Source organism: Juglans regia, chromosome 7 (assembly GCF_001411555.2).
Source record: "Juglans regia cultivar Chandler chromosome 7, Walnut 2.0, whole genome shotgun sequence".
Taxonomy (NCBI): domain Eukaryota; kingdom Viridiplantae; phylum Streptophyta; class Magnoliopsida; order Fagales; family Juglandaceae; genus Juglans; species Juglans regia.
Window position 1 is genome coordinate 17,682,840 of NC_049907.1, and position 22,801 is coordinate 17,705,640.

The window sequence follows — 22,801 nt, forward strand, 5'->3', positions numbered from 1 at the left end:
CCAGATAATACTGCAGCAAATCAAAAGCCTCCAAGCGTTTGGGTGAAGTTGGGATGAGGCCAGACCGAGGCAATCCAGCAAGGGAAATAAAGCCTTAAGCCACACAAAAACATATAAGGAAAGACGGAAACTCGAGAAGAGTATCCTCAGTATCGACGACACCCTCTTGTGGACCATGGACCTCAAAGATCACCGATTCCGACACTTGGTAAGTAAGGGCCAGAGATGCCAGCGTCGCCGCTTGGACGTTTGAAAGCCAAATGTTGCCCCAAAAGGATGGCCCGGCATTGCCTACCTCTGGATCATCTTCCCTGCCAAAAGTTGTGGGTTGGGTGGGTTTCTCAGAGGCAATTGACAAAGGAGTAGAATGCAATGGGGAAATGAGAAAAGAGTATAAGTGGAAAAGAGGGGGGAGTTAGGACAATAAGGATGACAAGGGGATTACAATGCGGTGAAAGGAGATAAAACCATAACCCAAATCGCATTTATATAGGAGGAAGACAATGGTTAATCTCTCACGCCTCGTGGCAGAAGGAAGAGGTACAAGACGCTTCGAATCCCGAAAAATATGCACCACAAAGTGATGTGAAGGTGAAGAGACGCCTAACGCCTTCGATACGGATACAACTGAAAAGACACCATCAAATTTATCAAGAAACATGCTAACAAAAGTTGGAAGGGAAATAGTATCGTGCACACGTCAAGTGCTGGAATTGTAAAGGAGAATCGGTGATCACCAAGGAACCACCTCAAGCTTCGGAGTCGTGCACACGTCAGCGGAGGGACCGTAGCCTCGATGTTAAGGTGGGCTTGAGATTGAAAATAATTCTCACCATACGAGTCCGATGAGAATTAGCGGGGTAATTGTAAAGGATTTTTTCCCGTTTGTTTTAGCGGGCCTTAGAAGGTCAACTGAGGCAACAAACAGCGAAGGCCTAGCCCAGAACAAGTAGACTCTTTGGCCCAGCCCACGGGAAGACTCCCCTAGACACAACCTCTATGGAGTAGCGTACTGCAGGGGGTTGGGACTTGCCAACCTGGAAACTCCTCGAACATTGTCCAGCCCTGAGTGCATGTCCGAGTAATGGACAGAAAGTAAGGGAGAACCTCGAGCCTCTGACATGGAAGACATCGACGGACCACCAAGGATACCAGCAGGGTGAGGCAAATCAGAGAACCACACCGCATTAATGGCACCACTACCCGAGTTACACGCCACATTAATGACGTCATCGCAGAGTCATGCTGCATTAAAGGACTCTAACAAAAGGAACAGTACGAAGGACATGGACTCCATGGACATGATCTGTCTCCCCCAGACTCTTGGTATAAATAGCAACTCCCAGGTACGAAAAACCTCTTTCTTATCTCTAAACTCTCTTACTTATTTACAAACTTCCAAGAGACTTCACTGACTTAAGCATCGGAGACTCATCGGCCCCAAGGCTACTCTCTCTCGGTTGCCTTCTTCTCAATTTTTCCAGGCCTAGTTTTGAAAACCTGAGTTGCAAGAACCTGATCCAAAGACGTACGAAACATGACATTAACAATTGGTTTTGTCTCTTTATACATAAATAATGAAGCTTTATTGACTTGAACATTAGGGAGAAAGTTTCATTCCAACAAATATTCTTGAATTTTTCTATATTTTGCATAAAGAAATGATATGTGCAATCATGACGTGCTCAAGCGCCACACAATTCTTTTGAAAAAAGTGAATAAATATGGAACACACGTGAAAAAATTAATCTTGTAATAGTGAACCCACTCTTTTTTAAAAAAATTGTGTGGCACTTGTGCAATCCATGATTATATTTAGTATTACTCTTTAGTAGATGATCTTTCATCGAGATTATATGTCTGAAATATTTTTGGCCGATAATTAAAAAAAAATAGTAAAGAGAGAATAAAAAGGCATATTATATTGTGGTGTCATTTTAAATTGGTCCATGCAAGTGGCAATTAACAAAGTTACAACCTCAAAAGTTGAAAAGTTGTGTTTCATGTCTTGCTTGAATTGGTTGGCGCATTTGTATCCCACTTAGCACTCTTTTGAATTTTACCCATTTTATACATGTATATTCATAGGTATAATTGGAAAAAAAAAGCATACAAATATTAAATAGACATGTTTTGTTTAGTATGAGTTTCGAGAGTTTTTCGAGTCTCTGCCTCATGGGGTCCTTTGAAAAAGAAAAAATTCGAGACTTATAGAGAGAAAACCTCTTACCTCTCTCTAGAAAACTCCTCCCCCAAAATCGAAACGAGCCTGGGGGGAGGAGTTTCGGCTCCTCCCCCCTCCCTTCTGCTCCTCTCAGTCAATACTCTTTCTTCTAGTTTGTGTTTTTTTTTCTTTGTCTTCAGTTTTTTTAGGCCAAATAAAGGTGGAGTGTTGTTTGGAGACTTTTCGGTAGGGGTGAAAAACTGACCTATCAGTTCGGTTTTGGGCCCAAACTGAAACTGCCCGATAGGGTTTATTAGGTGGGACAAACCAGCCGAAACCGACCATGTGAGGGGGTAAAACTGGCCGGTTCGGTTATCGGCCGGTTTACTGGTTTGGGGTTGGCTTGGGCCACACTTTTTGGGCCGGTTTGGGCCATTTTAAGATCCTATTTAATCTCTTTTTGGGCACAATTTATTATTCAAGATCATATACATTTTAGATTTTTTTTGCAGAATTTTTAAAATTAATTTTATATATTCAATTTCTTTTTAATTTTAATGTCATGTATATACTATTAGTAACTAATAACCACTACATATATACTACTTATACTTTATAGTCTTATTATCTTATATACTAATTACTAGATAAATAAAAATAAATAAAGAAAACTCCACTAGATGTTTAATACACATTACAAACAAAACTAAATTGTCTTAAACAAGTAAGCAACAAATAACAACTGTTCTTGAATAAAATTTCACAAATCTTCATTCTTCAAAATTCTAAATAGATTCCCAATGGCCAATGCAGTCTTCAATTCTTCAGTCATCAATAGTTGTGATGAACGATGCTCCTAACTCTATATAGAAAAATATCAAATAATCAATATTAATAATTTAGGATAATGAAAAAAAATTTAATTAAATTATAAAAGTAAATGAATATGGAAATTGAATGAGAAAAACACATTACCAAATTCTACTATAAAGCTCTCAACATTATCCATGGAGTCTCGAATATCAATTGGCGTTGACGGATGTCGCAACCAATTATGAGTACAAATAAGTGCCTCAACAGTTCTCGAAGCCAAGGAACTCTAAAAAAGATCAAGTACACGACCTCTCATACTAAATGTTGACTCTGATGCAACCATGGAAACAAACATGGCTAACACGTCTCGTACAATCCTCACAAAAATAGGATAATTAGGTTCATTCATTTTCCACCAATTCAACAAGTCAAAGTATTGGCTAAATACCTCACAACCATTTGATAAATACTAGCCTATCTCTGTTTGGTAGCTGTAGATCTAGAGGCAGTCGATGCTAGCAACCACTCATAAAAAAGTTGTGACTCATGATTGTCTTCAGCATCATTTGGAAGTGCAGATGCCGGAGGGGGAACATGTTCTCTGCTAGTCGAGGTAGAACCAAACGTAACATTATACTCCACATACATGTCTGATAATAAATGTCTCACCATCGACAACAAATCTTCATCCCAATTCTCATCATAATTTTTTTTCAGGTGGAAAGTAAGAAGCCTCAACTTACTACGTGGATCAAGGACAACTGCAATCAACAATAACAAATTCATCCTATCCAATGAACCCCAATATTTATCAAATTTCATTCTCATGCTTATGGCCATGCTCATCAAACAAGTATTCCCACTCTCACTCAGCCTAGCCAACTCATTTTGGAGCATACAAATCTCCAAAAAATTTGTGTTTACTGTGACATGTAAAGACCTAGAAAATTGACAAGTGGTATCATAAAACATCTTAAAAAATTTCACAAAAATCTGCATTGGCTCCCACTCGTTAGCTCTAGGAGGCCTAATGTTTCCATCCTTAAAGTAAGAGAGAAAATTGGAGTCCTCACTCTTCATCTACCTAAAAGCCTTCTCAAATTTCTCAGCAGCCTCCAACATCATGTAAGTTGAATTTCATCAGGTTTACACATGAAGGTACAATATTTTTTTACAATCAATTTTCTCATTTTCTACACATCTCTTAAACTTGTCTAATCTTGCAGGGGAGGAGCGCATATATCTAACCGCATTTCTAACTATTGTAATGGTATAATCACACTCATTAAGACCCTCATTCACGATAAGGTTTAGAATATGAGTACAACATCTCATGTGCATATACTTTCCCTCCAACATATTATTCAAAAAATAAAAAAAAAAAAGCCTCAAATATGCAATTGTAGTATCATTTGAGCTAATATTATCAATAGTAACAGTAAATATCTTATCAATGCCCCAATGAAGGAGGCACGATTCAACATATTTTCCAATAGTATCCCCTCGATGATTAGGGATTAAACAAAAATTAATGATTTACTTTTACAATTTCCAATCACTATCAATGAAATAGGTAGTTAGGCACATATAATTAAGATTTTGTACCAATGTCCACGTATCGGTAGTTAATGAAATCCTCACTCCTCCATCTTTAAACAACTTTTTAAGTTTGGCCTTTTTAGATGCAAATAGTTTCATACAATCTCTTGCAATCGTCACTCGACATGACACTTTAAATCTAGGTTCAAGCAACCAAACCATCTTCTTAAATCCTTGCTCTTCAACAATTTTAAATGATAATTTATTGAGGATTACCATCTCTGCAAGCACCAACCTCATAGCCTCCTCACTATATTATGGATTACAAGATATCTTAATGAACTATCTCTCTCTCCAAACCCCTTCAAGGATGTCTCACCTGCCAATGTTGTTTGGTATTTATCTAAAGACCTACGTTTATGAGGATTTTTGGGACATGAAAGCAGATGGTTTTGCATGGTTGAAGTTTCGTTTCTCTTTGAGTGACAAGCGTATATCTTGCCACAATAATTACACTTGGCTTTAGGATCATCTACGGGACAACTCTCAACTTTTGTAAAATGGTCCCAAACAATTGACGGATCATTCTCTTCAATTTCTTAGGAAGTGGACAATTACTACTATTAGGGGCACTTGAGGTCGGGGGTTTGGTATTTGGGAGTTTGAATCAAGATTAATTGAACTTGACGAATAATCCATCTAACATGTAAAATAAATAAAGAACAAAAAAATAACACAATTGTCAATTACACAGCAGCTAGTTTGCAACGTGGCAAACATCACAAATCTAAGATTCTAATCTACATTTTGGATCGCTCATAAACAAATTATTTTAAGAATCAAAATAAATTTATAACAAAACGGTCAATCAACACAAGTTAATAATTTGAAATTTCTATTAATTAGATTTGTATCTCATTCCCCTATGTTGAGTCTTTTGCCGCCACGTGTGGCGTCTCTGGGTCCAGAGACTCCAATACCTTTAAGATCGACTGCTTGACCTCTCCTAGAGTGGCACGTGTCCTTCACGCGCCACTACAACCTCTTTTTGCAGTGTATTTTTTTTTTTTTTTTGTAGCATCTTTTAAGTGTTTGTAATTTTGTTTCTATATTTGTGTTAGCAAATAAAAAGAAATAGGTTATTATTGACTTTATACCAGGGGAAGCCCCTCCTCATTTGGAGGATGGAGGTGGTTGTTTCCTTCTCCTCCTTAGGAGGATGAAAGGTTGGATACCCTTTCCTCCTAGGAGGTAGGGGATGATTATCTTTGTTTTTCTTTACGGAGAATGATACTCTCAGTTGAGAGTTTCTAGAAGTTAAGACAATACCCATTACCAAAATGTGTGTGCGGGGAAGCTTTCAACATATATATAGTTTGACTTGTAATATGAGTTTTCTCTGTATTGACCAGTCATAGCTATAACTTCCATTATTAATTAAATGAAATCTATTTCCCATAAAAAAAAATAGTTTCGAGAGTTTTTCTTTTTAAAAAACATTTTGAGATGTATTTTATTTTGGATTTTTTGAAAAATAGATAGGAAAAATAATATATTTGAGTTAAATGTTTATAAGAGGTGCTTATTTTATATTTTGTAAAAGTTGTTAAGGTACTGTGCTCTTTTTTTTTTTTAAATAAAAATATTTTTAATGTTTTAAAGATATTTGGTAGTTAAGATTTTTGAAAGACACCACATACCACACTTTTTTTTTTCTTATCAAATTTGTGATATACAGATGACAAGTAGAAAAATTCAATTAATTTAAGAAAAAAAAACATGGTGTGTAAAGATGATAAGTAACAAAACTCTGATATGAAGTTTAAAACAAATAATAATATTTATATGACTATTTTATCACATTGACCATGTTACTCGACTCACCATTTGACTGGTTTTTTTTTATTACATTTCAAATTTTTTATGAACCTATTTCTATCTTTATAAAAAATTTAAATGTAAGCAAATGAACTTTTTAAAAATAAAAAATAAAGAGTAATTCTAGTTACAAGTTTTCAATATACAAATCTTACATAAACTCTTTGTAAAAAGGTGGGCTCCAATGCTTCACTAGAATAAAATCGTTTTTTTATACTTTTTCACGGAGAGGTCCAACTTTTTTAAAAGAGTCTGTGCAAGGTTTGAATATTTTAGATTTGTACAAATCATTACCCTTTCTATAACAACTGTTTATTTCTTCTAGAGAAGTACTAAGGGCTTGTTTGGACATGAATATCTCCAAATATATGTGAATAATAGTGAAATGATTTGAGTTAAGATATTTTATTAAATTTTGAGAAATAAGAGATAAAAAAAGTTGAATAAAAATATTATAATATTAAAAAAATATTTGAATATAAATTTTTAATATTCATTTTGTTTTAAATTTGAAAAAATTGTATTATTTTTTGTGTTTTGTTTAGAAGTTTGAAAAAATTGTATAGGATTTTGTGTATAAATAATGATTAGATGAAAAATTTGAAATTAAAATTTTTTATGTTTAAATGATGTTTGGAAAAGAAATATCTGAGAATACTTTATTATACAAACAAGATCTAAGTCTATCCACAAATCTTACATAAACAAATATATATATGTGGCTTAAATATAATATATTAGATTTACTCTGTAATAAAAATAATTTTACAATATAATGGATCACATTAGACTGTATTAATATATAAATTTTATCATATAAGATTTATGCGCAGATGAAACATGTGGACACTATTTCAAGGGTTGGATTAGGGGTGGCAATTCGTGTTTGCGGATCGTGTTCGTGTAGTATCAAGTCATGAATATTTGATTATATGGGTTAATCCAATCCAATCCAATCCCGACCCGACCCATTAAGCTAAATAAGTCAAACTTTCAAATACTAACACAACCAATTTAAATAACGGGTCATGTCATGTTACTCATTTTGACTAGTTTAATAATTAATTAGAATTGGGTCAACACGACATGCCTCATTTCAACATGTTTCATGTAAATGGTCTGATCTAACCCGCATAACCCATTTGACTCGATTAGTATAATTTCATATAAAAACTAAAATATATATATTTATTACTAGCGCCACGATATCTAAAAAAATAATATTAAGACTACCTACTAAAAAAATATCAATATTTTTTAGATTTTAACTTATAATAAAACCAATATTACAAACTCAACAATGACAAATATGGAGCATAAGTCCAGAATCACAATCCTAAATTTCCAACAATAAAAACATAAATATATTGAAAAATACTAATATTACAACCCAATAATAATAAAATTATAATTTTGAAATAAAATTTAAACAGATTATTACGGGTGATTTTGGGTTAAGCGGATTGACATGTTATTGATCCGATTAAATCGATTCTTAACAGGTCAATCCATTTTTACTCAAATCTATTTATATCAAATCCAAATCTACTAATTTAACATTAGATTTACTGAACATATCATCACCTCTACTTTGGATCCATTCTAATTTGAACTCAAGAGCATTAGCATTAGCTTTATCAAAGTCATCTTTAAAATTTGATGAAAAATACATATTTCCATAAATCCAAAACTTTTTTAGCCATAACTTTACATCGAATTAGTCAAAATAATAATATAATATTATTTTTTAATAATAATATTTTTATTTTTTTTCTATTTTACAATTACACTAATTATATGTTAATTAATAATAATATTTCTTCCTTCACATATTTAAAACTAAATACAAAAAAAAAAAAGTGTAAGGGTGTTCGGAAAAGTGAAAATAGTAAAAAATGAAAATTGAAAAGCAAAATAGTTGGGTAATTTTTATAATAAAATATTATTTTTAAAGATGAACAGTAATCTTTAAATTTGAATATATACTTAAAAAAACTTATAATTTAAGTTTTTACTTTTTAAAGAAGTTAATATAAATTATTTTATTTATATTTTTTTAAATTTTGAAAATGCATTCAATTTTGAAGAAACGAAAGCCACTTCCCATCAAAGCTTATGTCGTGTATTCTAATCTAACGGATACAACTGCGGTGGACGGCCAATTCCTCGTATCTCTCTCTCTCCTCGTACATTGTCATGTAATGGATATTTTAGGACCCACAATGGCATGTACATGGAAGTAAACTACCGGGAAGGCAAACTGCGTTGAAGAGATGCTCACTTGCGATATTTTTTAGTTTCTAACAATTGGAAAGAGGGAAGTCAAGGACTCTGACTTTCTAGTTGCAACTTCCTAAAAATTTCCTGGCAGTTCTTTTTCCTCTCTAGCCCTGTCTTTCAATCTTGGCCGGCTTCAGAACATTTCACGCCCTCTATAAACTGATAAAGGAGCACACTTTTAAGGTTTTTAGTGAAAGAGCAATTTGCAAACATCATCTGTTCCCACCAAAAGGTGAATGCTTTCTTGCCCGTAAAATCCTGGGTCTATCTTTAATTTGCCTGAAAGCCCTTCAATGTTTCGAAGTGATCGTTTTTTTTTTTTTTTTTTTAAAGTTCTGGGTTTAGTTATTGGTTCTGGGAACTATATTTCATTTGCATTCCATCAGTTTATATATTGTTTTTTCATGTTTACCATCTTTTGATTGTATAGGAAACAGAGGCATCAAAGAGTGATACGGGTTTTTATTGAAAATAGATTATTTATGAGGCTCGTAAGAATCTATGAAACTTAATTTGCTAAGTTTAATAAGTTGTAGGGTGATGAGATCTTTTTTGGTGGGGTTAATTTATAGATGCGAGCTTTATTAGCGTTTGCTTATGCAGTGCAGTGAAAAACTACTACAGTTGGTTTTAGCTTTTTCATCAGATTCATGCGCAGAGGGTTGATGAAGCGCTCACTTTGCCTTGTGTTTGGTTGATCATGTTGACACTAAATACTCCTCGTATGCTAATTGTGGCCAATTATGCCATCTAGTGCCTCATCTTTGTCTTGGAACTTTGGATGTTTTTGGATGCCAACGTAGATAGTTGAGTTATCGGACCTAATTTCTATATGCCATAGCTTATAATTCCTTGCTGCTAAAATTGTTGGCAATGGCACATGGAAAACGACAGCTATAACAAAATAGGATGCTCGGTAATGAATTTCCCCATATCTACCATTTTGCTAGTGAGCAAATGTCATGTGACATCGGCTTACTTCTTTATCGAAAGTTTAGAATTTCCATGTTTGTATCATTTTCTACCCATGTCTCTTCCACAAGTCCCTCATTTGCATGAGGAAGTTATATATTGGTGTGGGAAACAGATTATAAAAGGTATTGTCCTTTGGCTTTTACATTCCAAATTAAATCAGATCACCCCCAGTTGGTCATGATCTAGAGTCCATTATGCTCTTTTATTTTCTGAGAATAAACTTTTGAAATCTAGGTGCAACCTAAGAAACTACTATATACTAAGGCACTTCTTTCCACTAGGCACTAGGACTGGCAACAGATTATTTTGGGCAGCCTGGGGATGGAGGACTCGATATATGTGGTTTTTCCCCCATTAAAAGTAAATTGTCGTAAAACTAATTTAATTTTCCACACTAGTCTTTTGGAGGAACTTTTTTTGTAATGCTTAAACGTGCATGGTTTGTTTACTCCTGTTGCGTTTTACTTTGCTTCGGATGCACAGAAAAGTAGGGTTGAGAATCGAGATCTTCCTGTCGGAGAAAGGACAATGCGCTGCTTCGGCTGTTGTGAAGAAAATGATATGCATGGAGCTGCAAATACTAAACAGTTCGTGGGAAATAATTCAACAGGTGATTCTGCATTCCTACACCACACTTAGTTTTTCCTTTGTCTCTATGGTTGGATCAAGATGAAGCAACTCCCTCAATCAAATTGGTCGAGGTTTTATTTTTTGAAATAATTAGGTGGTGAAAGAAACATACACGATTCCTTATTACCAGAGTTTTTAGTTTATATTCCTTGACTTCTGCCTTGCCATCAGCTGGAGCAACTTGTTTGTTTTACATTTTCATATTTTTCTATGCTTATTTTTTATGTGCTGCATCCTTGGCTTCTCAATTTACCCTGTTGGATCTGTATAGGGTGTAATTGTAGCTATCAAGTATCAACTATCACGTGTTAGCATTTTATGATTTGCTTTATATTCTGCCTGTATGGTTCCTGTTTTGGTTGCTACGGAACTAAGCATTCATAAACCATGCAGGCATTAATCATAGTTATCTGGCCAAGGAATCTGTGCCAAAAGATACACAGCCTGTAACTATCCAGCCTATCGCTGTCCCCGCCATTCCGCTAAATGAGTTGATGGATATTACAGATAATTTTGGTACAAAGGCCTTAATTGGCGAGGGCTCATATGGAAAAGTATATCATGGTGTCCTTGCTAGTGAGCAGGCTGCAGCCATAAAGAAGTTAGATTCCAGCAAACAACCTGCCCAAGAATTTCTAGCACGGGTACTCATACGAGTTTTTATGTTTTCTACTGATACCATTACTCTCCTCTGTGACTTTGATTCCTTAAAGGTTGACACAAATCTTTACAGGTCTCCATGGTATCAAGACTAAAACATGAAAATGTTGTTCGACTTCTTGGTTATTGTGTTGATGGTACTCTCCATATCCTTGCGTACGAGTATGCTCCTAATGGTTCTCTTCATGATATACTCCATGGTAAGTAAAATCCTCTCAAGGAGTGTTGGCATCTATTCGAGGGAAGCAACTCATTGAGTATCATAGTCCAATTTAAAGGTCATATCTTTTAATAAGTAACAAGATACCTTCTGTAACATTGCTGACACAAATAGCGTTCTTCAATATTTGCCTACAGGAAGAAAAGGTGTCAAAGGAGCACAACCAGGCCCAGTTCTGTCATGGGCACAAAGAGTTAAAATTGCTGTTGGGGCGGCAAGGGGACTTGAATATCTACATGAAAAGGCAAAAACTCATATCATCCATCATGATATCAAGTCCAGCAATATACTTTTATTTGATGATGATGTTGCAAAGATGTCTGATTTTGATTTATCAAATCAAGCATCTGATATGGTTGCACGTCTTCATTCCACTCGTGTTCTCGGAACATTTGGTTATCATGCACCTGAGTAAGTTTTTCGTGGACACTTCAGATGGTGCCTCTCATCCCTTTGCGTTCAATAACAATGAAAAGCATAAATTCCAGATTGTTTCTTATTGAATAGGGAGAAAATAATATTTTAATTTATCACAATTAAGGTGCTGGAAAGTGGAAAAAGATCTAGTTACACACTATGAACTCATTGCCCACCTATTTAACAAATTGTCATCATGGTCAGCGGTGGAGCCTGAAACTCATATTTGTGAGATCAGACTAGTATTATAATAAATAATAATCTTTTTGTTCATTTCTTGCATAAAATGTATTTTGCTATATACAATAATGCAAAAAACATCATAAACATAATTTTTTGATCAGTAAAAAAAAAAATTATGTTTACGATATTTTTTGGTAAACATAATTTAAGATGCAAAAAATATTTTCAACATATCTATCGACTTAGAGAAATATGGAGCATGTCTATGGTGGTGAGAGATCACAAATTATAGATAATAAAAACTTGGCATTCATTTTTCCATCCAAAGTTGTGGACTTGGAGAAGAGAAAGAGAGCGCCTAGGGAAACAAGGCAAAAAATTTTGATGAGTAAAAAGAAAAAACTGTTGAAGGAAATGCAAGGGAAAATGAAGAAAAGTCACACACAGAAGAGCAGAAGAAAATGGTTGTAAGAGACATAAGGGAGGATATAGAAAGGTTATGCCTTATGAGTTTTTCATTTTAAGAAAAAATATTTTGGCTTTTACAAAAAATACTTTTTAGCTTTTTTTAAGATTTAGAGGGTTATTTTAATTTTTTTAGGTGGGGTGTCTAGAAGAATTTTTTAAATTATTTTTTTAGCAGGCAATGGGGGAGAGGACATGATTGTGGTTCACCTGTATTCCTTCTTTCTAAATAACATGCTTGGCACATTATCTCCTATGGAATTGCCACTTTGAAGTAAACACATTCTCGAAGGCCAGGCCTAAACTTTCTGGATTTGGATGACAGATATGCGATGACTGGAAATCTGAGTTCAAAGAGCGATGTTTACAGCTTTGGTGTTGTCCTGCTTGAACTCTTGACTGGTCGTAAACCTGTTGATCACACACTACCACGTGGACAGCAGAGCCTTGTGACATGGGTACTGAAATTTTTGTTCTGCAATTAGCTTGTATTTGGCGCTTTGTTTCTGTCCTTTTTCTTGAGAGAGAGAGAGAGTTTTGCTGGGTTATAGAATTGCAAGTTTTATTGAACTTGATTATTATACAATACTGGATTCAATTAGGCAACACCGAAACTCCATGAAGATAAGGTGAATCAATGTGTTGATGCCAGACTCAGTGGAGAATATCCTTCCAAGGCAGTCGCAAAGGTAATCAAGGCTATATTCTGGAATTACAAATTGCAGTTCGCCATTACTGATAGTTGATCACTCCATCTTCAGTTACATTCTTTATTTCCACAAGTTTTCTTGAATTTCTTGAATAATCAAGTATGTAGATAACCATTTTCTCCCCATAGTAGTTATAGTATAACTGATATAGTCTGGTGAGCCATTTTCTTAAGAATTGTCTTCAATTTGAAGACAACTTGGAGCTGATTTTATGCTATGCATCCTTGGATAATCACATTTTAATCATTATATGCTGGAAACAGATGGCTGCCGTTGCTGCCTTGTGTGTGCAATATGAAGCTGATTTTCGGCCAAATATGAGCATTGTAGTTACAGCTCTACAGCCTCTATTGAACACACGGTCCGGGACCCCAGTTGCAAAACCGATCTTGTGAATTCTTCCTTGACGCCTTGATCTTCCTTTCAGGATACATTGTTGAAATTTGTGTTGTATACAGGGTGTTTCCAGTCCAATTTCATTGTATGGTAACTTTTATTTGGTGAAGCTTACTTGACCTTTGTTTGTAATCTACGTAATGGTTCTGACTCCTAGAGTTTTAAATCTGTGAGAAATTGAGAATGTTACCCTGCATATTGCTTCTTTCAGTACTTTGCTTTGCATTATTGTTATTGCTTGTCGAGCACAAATATGGTATGTTTCTAAATGCTTAATGAGATCATTCTCATGAAAAACAAGTGTCGAAGATTATCAGAAAGACTCCATCCAAAAATGGAGAATCCAAAAAAAAACTTGCATTGTCAATTAAAATGGAGGATGCGTTTTGCACACCAGCTTTCAAATAGAATTTTTCATGTAAGGAACAAGCAGCTTGTGCTTGTCTTTTAATTTTATCCATGATATTTCAGAACATTCTTATTTGCTTCAAGGCAATAGCACCAGCACCACTTTAAACCAATAATAAAAATAGAACTAAAAAAGGAAAAAAATAACTTTAAATGAATATTAAAAAAGCGTTGCCTTTGCCTTGGAAGCAAAGGGTGGCAGCAGTGTTATCCTGCTGCTCACTTCTGATAGCACAGTGCATCGTAGTATGACTGGACATCGAATTTTTGTATTATTTTAGGATTAAGTCTGAAAACAGTCTGCATAGTTTTTGCATCTACTCAAAAAATTGAAAAATTGATGAATTATCAACGATCTACCTCTCCCAAGAGAGATGTCTGGTCATTCCAAATTCTTTGTAAAGAAAGAAAAATCTAAAGAATCTTTGGGTGATTCACCTCATTTGCATTCAAAACACATCTCAAATCATCAGTACAACTTTTTCAAATTTCCACATAAAATATAATAAACAATTTAATTTTTTCAAATCTCAAAACAACTTTCCCAAATTCCTACACTAAATATAATAACCAATTTAACTTTCATTCTACTATTCACAAACCATGTCAACACATCTCACCTCATCTATGAATCCAAACTACTCCACTACGTTTTTCTAGGTAGGGTCAAGCTAAACATTCGCTATATACAACACACTATTGATGTGAATGCCTTCCACATCAATTAACAAAAAAGGTATTAGTGTTTCGAATTTTCTTTTTACTCGCATAATAGACATAATAAGTGATTTGTTTGAAGACAGTTTTCTAGTCTCTTCGATTCTAATGAAGAGAGCAACACAGGCATACCGGGACTTTCAACAGGTGCAACATCAACAACTCAACTCTGGAGTCAGGGCAGATTGAATCAAACAAGCTATCAAACAAGTTGGCACCCTCCCGAGCCAAATTGGATTAAAATAAATTGGGATGTAGCAACTAAAGATAGTGGGCATAGAATTGGAGTTGGGATAGCTGTTAGAGACTCGGAGGGGACTTTACTGGCCTCATGCATGCAACCTCTTCAATTTTGTTCACAATCTTTTATTGCTGAAGCAAGAGCCTTAATATATGTTGTACAGCTTGGAAAAGAACTCAATTTGCATAATGTAGTTTTTGAAGGTGACTCTCTATAGGTGGTAAATGCAATTAAACAAAATGGGATGGACAAAGGGATGCTTCAATGTCTTATACATGATGTTCACTCTCTCTTGACAGATACATGGGAGATAAGACATGTAAAGAGGAGTGCAAATCAGGTGGCTCACATGTTAACACAACAAGCACTTTATCAAAGTTGTGAAATTATTGATATTGATTTTATCAACCAAGGTATAAGTGCTCAAGTTATGGCTGAAGAACATACCTCTAGTTCTTGTTTTAGTGAAGTAGATGTTGATCAACCTTATGTAAATGTTGTAAGCCATAGTTATGTAGTGGCTGCTTCTGAACTTAACGATGTAATGGCTACTGGCCAAAACGTAGTTGTTTGAATGAAGTTTGATATTTTATCAAAAAAACAGTGATTTGTTTATACACCGAACTCATAAATAACATAACTAAAGTGAAAATATGTATAGCTATGCAGAACCCTTGAGAATCTCTCAATTCACAAGTTGGGAAGGATAAAAACAAGAGTAAATTTATTTATCATCCATTTTCTCATCATCCCATGATGTGATATTAGATAATAGGTTCACAAGTGAAATATAATAAATAGTCTCCAATCATCTAATGCCACATCATAGGATGATGAGAATTGAGATGATGAGTAGCATTACTTTAAAAACAATTCTTAAGCTCACTTGTGTCGAGTAATCAGAAAGAGGGGGGGAGACAGATCATCAATGGTATCCAGGGAGTAAAAATTTATTGAATTGAAATCAATAAATCAGCCTTTTGTTTCCCTTCCAATTTTCCCCTTATGCACTAAAATGGTGTAACAGCTATAACCCAAAAGGCAGAAATAAAAAATTACACATCTCCAAAGACCTATACACACCACCGTAAGTTGGGGTTAAAACTTCCTCTTACAGAAACAAAACATCCTTTTTCACAACATCTAAATCTAGGTATTAAAAAGAAAAGGCTAAGCCACCCTCTATCACTCATTTTATGTTTTCCCTCCCTTGATCCTAACGAGGGCATTAAAAGAATGCAAGATTTTAAACTTGATCCAATACCCACAGATTCTGTAATTGGTTCATTCTATGCCTGGTGGTTCCTTCTGTCATCCGGCTTCACATCTGGATTGTCACTCTTCCCCGTCCCAGAGCTCTCTCAATGAGACTCGGGCACTGCATTGTCTGCCTGACTTCTCCTGCGTCTTCGATCCTGAAATTTCCAATCAGGCATTTGAAGGATGCATAGAACCCAGTAACTAATTCAGTAACAATAGCTTTCAACTTGAAACAATTATAAACATATATTTTGTGGGAGAACTTGTGCTTTAATAGTTAATGTATTGGCATTCAATGATTCTATTTTTCATTATGAAACATGGACTTTCCAAACTTTCAGGAGTTGATTTCCCTACATCTTAAGTGAAAAGGCCAAATGTTTTGTATGTTTATCATATGCATGATTTTTCTATTAATAACACACTGCACTGAGATGGGTTTATCTGGCATAGGAAATAGGATCATTATTGTCGAACCTCTCTGGGTATAGGATATTCCTCAGACTCGAGCATGCAGACAACTTGACTCATCTTTGGTCTCTTGCCAGCATCAGGATCGACACACCTCAAAGCAGTCAAAAGGGCTCGTTTAAGGGCACTTGTTGATGGTCTAGTCTCAATGTTAGGATCCACAACCTCTTCAGACCGCCTGCTTCCAATCATCAATTTGAGCCAGTCGACTAGATTTACCTGCAAGAATCACCCAATAGAATATTGTCAAGACAATGCGCCATGTCATACATTTTAAGAATTTGAAGGTCTATAGATCAGTTGCAGGAAAGAAGACTGCATGACATAACAAATTAAGATGCTAGAAACTCCAAAATAACTTGAATAAAGTGACTTGATATGCATTATCCAGTCCATTGAAATAACAAGTTATGTTTCCACCAACTGGTGCAACCTTGCACAAAGTTAAGGGAAAGCTCAATTATATTAAACCCCTTCAGTAACTGCTCAAAACAGTGAACGATACTTGCATGGAATTTCAGCAGAAGAATACGATTGCATACCTCATTTGGTGGCCGTCCGTAATCCACTGGGTCCCTTCCAGTAATTGCTTCCAGAAGCACAACACCAAAACTGTAGACATCACTTTTCTCATTTAGGAGGCCAGAATTAGCATATTCTGGAGCAACATATCTGAAATATGAACAAAGGAGGGTGAATGAGAATAATTAAAATATCAATCAGTCAGAGTAATATCTTATTGTGCACATACTATCATCACAGGAAACAAAGCAATGCAAAAAACTGATCATTAGAAAGATGGGGAAAAATCCTTACCCAAAGGTACCCATAATTCTAGTCGTAATATGACTGGTTCCAGCACACAGCAATTTGGCAAGACCAAAATCAGATAACTTAGAATTAAAGTCATCATCAATCAATATATTGCTTGATTTGATATCTCGATGGACAACTTTAGGCTCAATAGCCTCATGTAAATAAGCCAGCCTGCAAATGTAATCATAAGTTTCAAGGCGTTGAAACTCGAGACAAGGTTAAGTTATCAAATGAAGGCATGTATTTACTTACGCCTTAGCAGTACCGAGGAGAATTTTGATCCGAGCTTCCCAAGTTAGATATCCATGTTGACGCATGGCTCCATGGAGCCACTGCTCTAAGTTGCCATTGTTGACATACTCATATACCAATAACCTGACAAGGAAATAAATTCAATACATGTAAACTTAGCGCCAAAAGCTATCTTGCTCTCACGTGTGTGCATGGTGCACACACACTCACAACCAAAGATTAATATAAACAACATTCTGGATGTTCATTCACAAAACATGCACACGATGCATATATGAATATAAAAGAAATTTGAGTTTCCTTTGTTTTCCTGTCAACGATATTCTTGAGGAAAATATTCTTCATGCAATTTTATTTTTAAATGAAGAGAACATTGATCAATAGATTAGCTATACTAAATGAACATTGAGAGAAGACACAAAATTCATTATGACAATTCATTCATGAAGATTTGCTCCAAAACAAAGTTGTGAACCAAAGAGATTATTGCTTGTGCCAAGAAACCAAGATGGAGTATAATCGGATATCATACCTTTCAGTTCCTTCAATGCAATACCCCAAAAGACGAACTAAGTTCTTATGCCGAAGGTGACCTATAGCATCAACTTCCACTCTAAATTCTTTCTCAGCTTGTCCCCTGTAAGATAATTTATGTAAAGACTAAAAGTATAAAAAACATTAAAAACTATGGAAAATCTGCTAAGGGAAACAAGCTTGTAGATGACTTACAAATTGTTGAAGAGCTTCTTAACAGCTACAGGAGTCTCATTAATCAAATGACCTCGAAAAACAGTTCCATATCCCCCCTCACCAATAATATTTTCCTTTGAAAATCCTTTTGTTGCTCGTTCTAGCTCCCTTAATGTAAACCAGTGACCCCAGCCAAGGTGAGAGAATTCAGGCAAACCAGACAGAGGTGAAGCAGCAGAGATGGGATGCGAAGGAGGCTTGTAAACAGGAAGTTTTCCCGAACCTCCCTCTTCTCCTGAGTGAGAACTAATACCTTCTTGCTCGGTATGATTAAATGAGCCCGATTGACTATTATTATCCCCATTCTTTGAATGAAGCATAACTTTATCCAACTCTCGGTTGGTCAATTTTTCATTAAGGGTAAGGAAAGCACCATGATGGGGAATGTAATGGTTAGCTGAAATTTGATCAACCTTAATCTCTTTGATTTCTTCTGAAACAGTTGGAATCTGGCCAACGGGAAGCATGTCATTAGCCTTTCTGGATTTCTTCCGTGAAGTAAGGCAAAATGATAGGACCACAAGGATGATTACAATAAACAACCCCACAGTGATCCCCATTAACACCCATAACTTCAGACCAAAAACAAATGTCTTCGTGGACAGTCCTGCGCTAAGATCAGTTGCCATTTTTTATCCGATACCAAGTTACCTGCAATATTAGATAGTAAAACATTTGATAAAAGCAATTCTATATATCGAGAAACTCTAATTTGTGCATCTGCCACCAATAGATAGAAATGATAAGCCTGCCTCCTTCTTAAATACAAATGTCTATCATAAAAAAGAATAAAACATCTTGAACACAATTTTCAACGACTTAATTACAATACAAGGAGAAAAAACAAAAAAAAAAAACAAAAAAAGAGCCGGTGAAAGAAGATAGTGTAGTTGCCAAAACAGATTTGTTGAAAGAGGAATAGAGCAAAGCAGAAGAATGATCAGAAGAAACGGCAGAGTCAAATACAAAAAGTTATTCAATCCCCACGGACGAAGCAAAGGTACATAACAGTGAAAAATGCAGAGAATTAATGTTTTTCAGGTCCACACAAATCCAGATTTCACCAAAGGCAAAAATAAAATTTCAACAGATAAAGATGTCACTTTCTGATGTATCAACACGTTCAACGAGCACATTTCATAAATCATTTCATACAAACCAATAACCACACAACCCATTCATTCAAAAAATGAATAAGAAGATATTATATCCCGGAAAAACTCAATCGTCTGGGGCCCAAGAAAACCAAAATCTCTATGCAACCATTTGGGCTTGCCTGACTTCATTCTCACCGACAGTAAGTCTAGAGCGTTAGACTTCTGGCAAACAAATAAAGCAACTACTAAACCCTTTTTTTTTTCTTTAATAAGTTTACCAGAGTTCTTGTCAACAAAATAGAGAATGAATGAATATAAACACAAACAAAAAATAATTAATACACATCTAGAAGCCCTGTGTCAAGACAACTCTCTCATTGCTAACCTGTTTACAGAACCACTTCTGAAATCGCCTCTCCACAGCCGCCTCCTCGGAAAATGAACCAAACTCAAACCTTAGATCTCTTCTTAAAACAACCCCAAAAGCCCCACATGGAGATTATCTCATTCCGAGGCTCTCAAACCAATCCCATTGTCCAAAGTCTCCATATGCAGGAATTCTGTTTGGCTTTCCTTTCTGGGTTTAATCAGGTGGTACCACATACGCAAGCTCAAATACGGAGCTTTCTCAAGCGAACTTGCCAGTTTTGGAACACCCAAAAACAAACGAAATGTCACCGCAAAAGCACAGACCTTTTTCTGCGGTCTGAGGAAAATGGACAGCTTAACATGTACATGGAGTTTTGAGGAGAGGAAATGACGGTGGGGTTATTAGAGAGAAGGGAAGGAATTATCAGTGGTTGGTGACGAGCAGAGGCATTCACATTACATATAGTAAATGTGAAGCATGAGAATTGGTCCTTGGAAGCTGTCTTTGCTGTTTCTTCAAAATTCTTTCATTTCATTTCATTTCTTTTCTTTTCTTTTCTTTTCTTTTCTTTTTCTTTTAATATATAATTATTTTCTTTTCCTTTTGCCAGTCAAACGCCACTGTTGCAGGATATGGAAAACTATTTTCTGTCATGATCACAGAAGACAAGCAATCAGTGTGAACGAAAGAAATGTTGAGTGATTTGCTCAATGAAAATGAAAATACATTATTTTAGTGTCACATTACTCACGAAGAGATGCAAAAGATCAAATGAACAGACCCAGAACCAATGCGATACCCATCACTAGAAGAGTTATTTTTGCACTTCAATGAAATAAGCAAAACCCATCTTCTTGATGATTTCTGTAAATTTCTTCCTCATTACTTTAGTAGTTATGACAGTCTTTTTATTTTCCTTTTCCCCCCCACGGCAGTAGGTATGATAGTCAGAAACAGACTGGACACCATACCAGGTTTTTTGATACCCAAAACACCCCTGTAACGAAGAGATTGGCCAACCACTATACCCACTAGATCACAGCCCCCAACAACATCTGCAGAACTGTTCTGATGATAGTTATATTAATTTAATTTTTTTCCATTTTCATGAGCAGCAGCGTTCGTGTAATAAGGAAGTTTCTGATTCATATCTGATATCAGATGCAGATCATATGGAGAAGCAACGTATATCATATGCGAGTGATCAAAAGAGAGAACAAAACCTGCGTACCTTTAATACAGTCCAAAGAACAGTACTGTCGCCCTTTGACATTTTTACAATACTTTTTCTGCATAGAACAAATGATTCAGTTTTGAAATGCTTCTGCATTTATGAAAGAGAAGTCATGCCCTTAGTCTTCGTTTGGAATCACAACTTCTCTCAACTCATCTCAATTCATAATTACAATTTTTTTAAATTCTAACACAAAATATAATAAACAATTCAACTTTTTCAAATCCCAAAATAATAATAATAATAATAAATAATATTCTAACAATATTTTATCAACTCAACTCAACTCAACTCAACTCATCTCACTTCAACATCCAAACGCAACCTTAATTAATTGCTCTGTTGGTCCAAAAATAACTTATCTTTTACTGAATGAATACATACATACATATATATATATATAGATGTTTCTTTCGTTGGAAATGTACATACAGCTAGATGGGTCATGTCAAATTGCTTAATTCACATTACAGATCATGCATGGTCTCATGCGTTGGTGAAAATGGTGATCCCGTTATTATTGTTGCAATTATTATTATAATGATGTAAGTTATTCTAATTACGTGTCGGTATGTAAAGCAGACCATTCACATCACTTAAATTATAAGACTTGATTTGTAAGTATTTTTCTAGGTGTGATCTATACATCGGCTTGATAATATAATGACTATTTTTAAATTTTTAACTATATTCTTGGTTCGGATATTTTGTCTGTATATTTCGTGTAATATTCTCTTGATTTTTTTTTTTTAAATATATGGATTTGGCTCCCATCTAAATATGTTATTAATGAAGATATCATGCCCCTTTATTATGTGCCGACAATGACTTATCCTCGTGGTTTTTTCGTGCTTGGACGTTGCTACGTCCACAGAAAATTTCTACCGAAATTTTCTACCGAATCGTTCAAACTCTTTTTTTTATTTTTTTAACTTTTTCTTTCACCATTTTTTTAAAGTATTTAGATATTTTTTAAAAATAAAAAAAAAAATCACATATTCATTTAAAAATATTTACTTAATCATTAAGTAAAAAAAAATTAAAAAAAAAATTAAAAAAATTGTCGGTAAAAGATTTCGGTAGAAATCTTCTGTGAGAATAGTGTTTTCCTATATATATATATATATATATGTATGTATAATAAAGAACCATTATAATATTACACATTATTTGTTTTTTATTTTCTGAAATATTGAAGAGCCCCGCCTAAAAGGAAAATAGAACAAGACAAGAATGTTTTGAATGGCCTACCTCATCTCTTTATAACTAATTTCAAAGTGAGTCTAAAAAAGTGGCCATCATTGGTATGTATTTAGTGGTTTAATTAACTCTAATCCAAAAAAAAGAAGTAAAAACTCGAATCCGAGGATGTCGACCAAAATCTTGTGAGAGAAGGTATAATATATCACATGATTTTATTTATCAGTTACTATTCATTCTCACATTTCATATATATAATTTTTTTATATGGTATATGAGTGTTTTTCATAAAATATATAGTATTTTTAATAAGATATTAAGTGTAAGATAATGAATAGTAATTGATGAGAAAAAATTTTCCGGTCACCTGAGTGTAAAAGATACAAAAATCATTTATGTGATCATAAAATTATGTTGGCATTTGTTTTCGTTTTACTCTGTTTTAAAAGTGAAGTTGTCGGTCAGCAACATTGACCATCTATCTAAAAAGAAAAATAAATAAAGAGTAATGTTATATACAATTTTAGAATAAACTATAAGCTCGATTAATATATAAAAAAAGTTGCATTAATATATTATATAGAACTAGAAAGATCTTATTTATTATAGTGGAAATGAAGATGCCGGGAGAGGCAGGGCTGAAACATTAAACTGT

General features: G+C 34.7%; 2 protein-coding genes across 3 annotated transcripts; one reads left to right on the forward strand and one right to left on the reverse strand.

Annotated features, from left to right (window-relative positions):
• Positions 1 to 8,630: 8,630 nt before the first annotated feature.
• Positions 8,631 to 13,555, forward strand: LOC109000157 (pto-interacting protein 1-like). 2 transcript variants are annotated; one of them, XM_035691351.1, is made up of 9 exons: positions 8,636 to 8,906; positions 9,931 to 10,009; positions 10,133 to 10,259; positions 10,673 to 10,923; positions 11,013 to 11,139; positions 11,297 to 11,570; positions 12,550 to 12,682; positions 12,827 to 12,913; positions 13,198 to 13,555. In XM_035691351.1, exons 2-9 carry the CDS (start codon positions 9,971 to 9,973, stop codon positions 13,327 to 13,329), a joined length of 1,170 nt encoding a protein of 389 aa, XP_035547244.1. In that variant the 5' UTR covers positions 8,636 to 8,906; positions 9,931 to 9,970; the 3' UTR covers positions 13,330 to 13,555. The 2 variants fall into 2 exon arrangements, with proteins under 2 accessions (XP_018832534.1, XP_035547244.1); XM_018976989.2 differs by lacking the exon at positions 9,931 to 10,009 and having other exon boundaries at positions 8,631 to 8,906; positions 13,198 to 13,554.
• A 2,238-nt stretch (positions 13,556 to 15,793) lies between these two features.
• On the reverse strand, positions 15,794 to 20,218 carry LOC109001158 (probable receptor-like protein kinase At2g42960). Its single transcript, XM_018978313.2, has 8 exons — positions 19,728 to 20,218; positions 18,225 to 18,896; positions 18,028 to 18,132; positions 17,496 to 17,618; positions 17,244 to 17,414; positions 16,970 to 17,099; positions 16,434 to 16,646; positions 15,794 to 16,111 (listed from the first exon to the last, which is right to left on the reverse strand). Exons 2-8 carry the CDS (start codon positions 18,872 to 18,874, stop codon positions 16,058 to 16,060), a joined length of 1,446 nt encoding a protein of 481 aa, XP_018833858.2. The 5' UTR covers positions 18,875 to 18,896; positions 19,728 to 20,218; the 3' UTR covers positions 15,794 to 16,057.
• Positions 20,219 to 22,801: the final 2,583 nt, after the last annotated feature.

Coding starts and splice junctions, on each gene's coding strand:
- LOC109000157 (XM_035691351.1), top strand. CDS start 9,971: ATGGAGGACTCGATATATGTGGTTTTTCCCCCATTAAAA. Junction 12,683..12,826: donor AGCAGAGCCTTGTGACATGG/GTACTGAAATTT, acceptor GGATTCAATTAG/GCAACACCGAAACTCCATGA. Junction 12,914..13,197: donor CTTCCAAGGCAGTCGCAAAG/GTAATCAAGGCT, acceptor TGCTGGAAACAG/ATGGCTGCCGTTGCTGCCTT.
- LOC109001158 (XM_018978313.2), bottom strand. CDS start 18,874: ATGGCAACTGATCTTAGCGCAGGACTGTCCACGAAGACATTTGTTTTT. Junction 18,133..18,224: donor AAGAAGCTCTTCAACAATTT/GTAAGTCATCTA, acceptor ATTATCTTACAG/GGGACAAGCTGAGAAAGAAT. Junction 17,100..17,243: donor AGAATTATGGGTACCTTTGG/GTAAGGATTTTT, acceptor TTCATATTTCAG/ATATGTTGCTCCAGAATATG.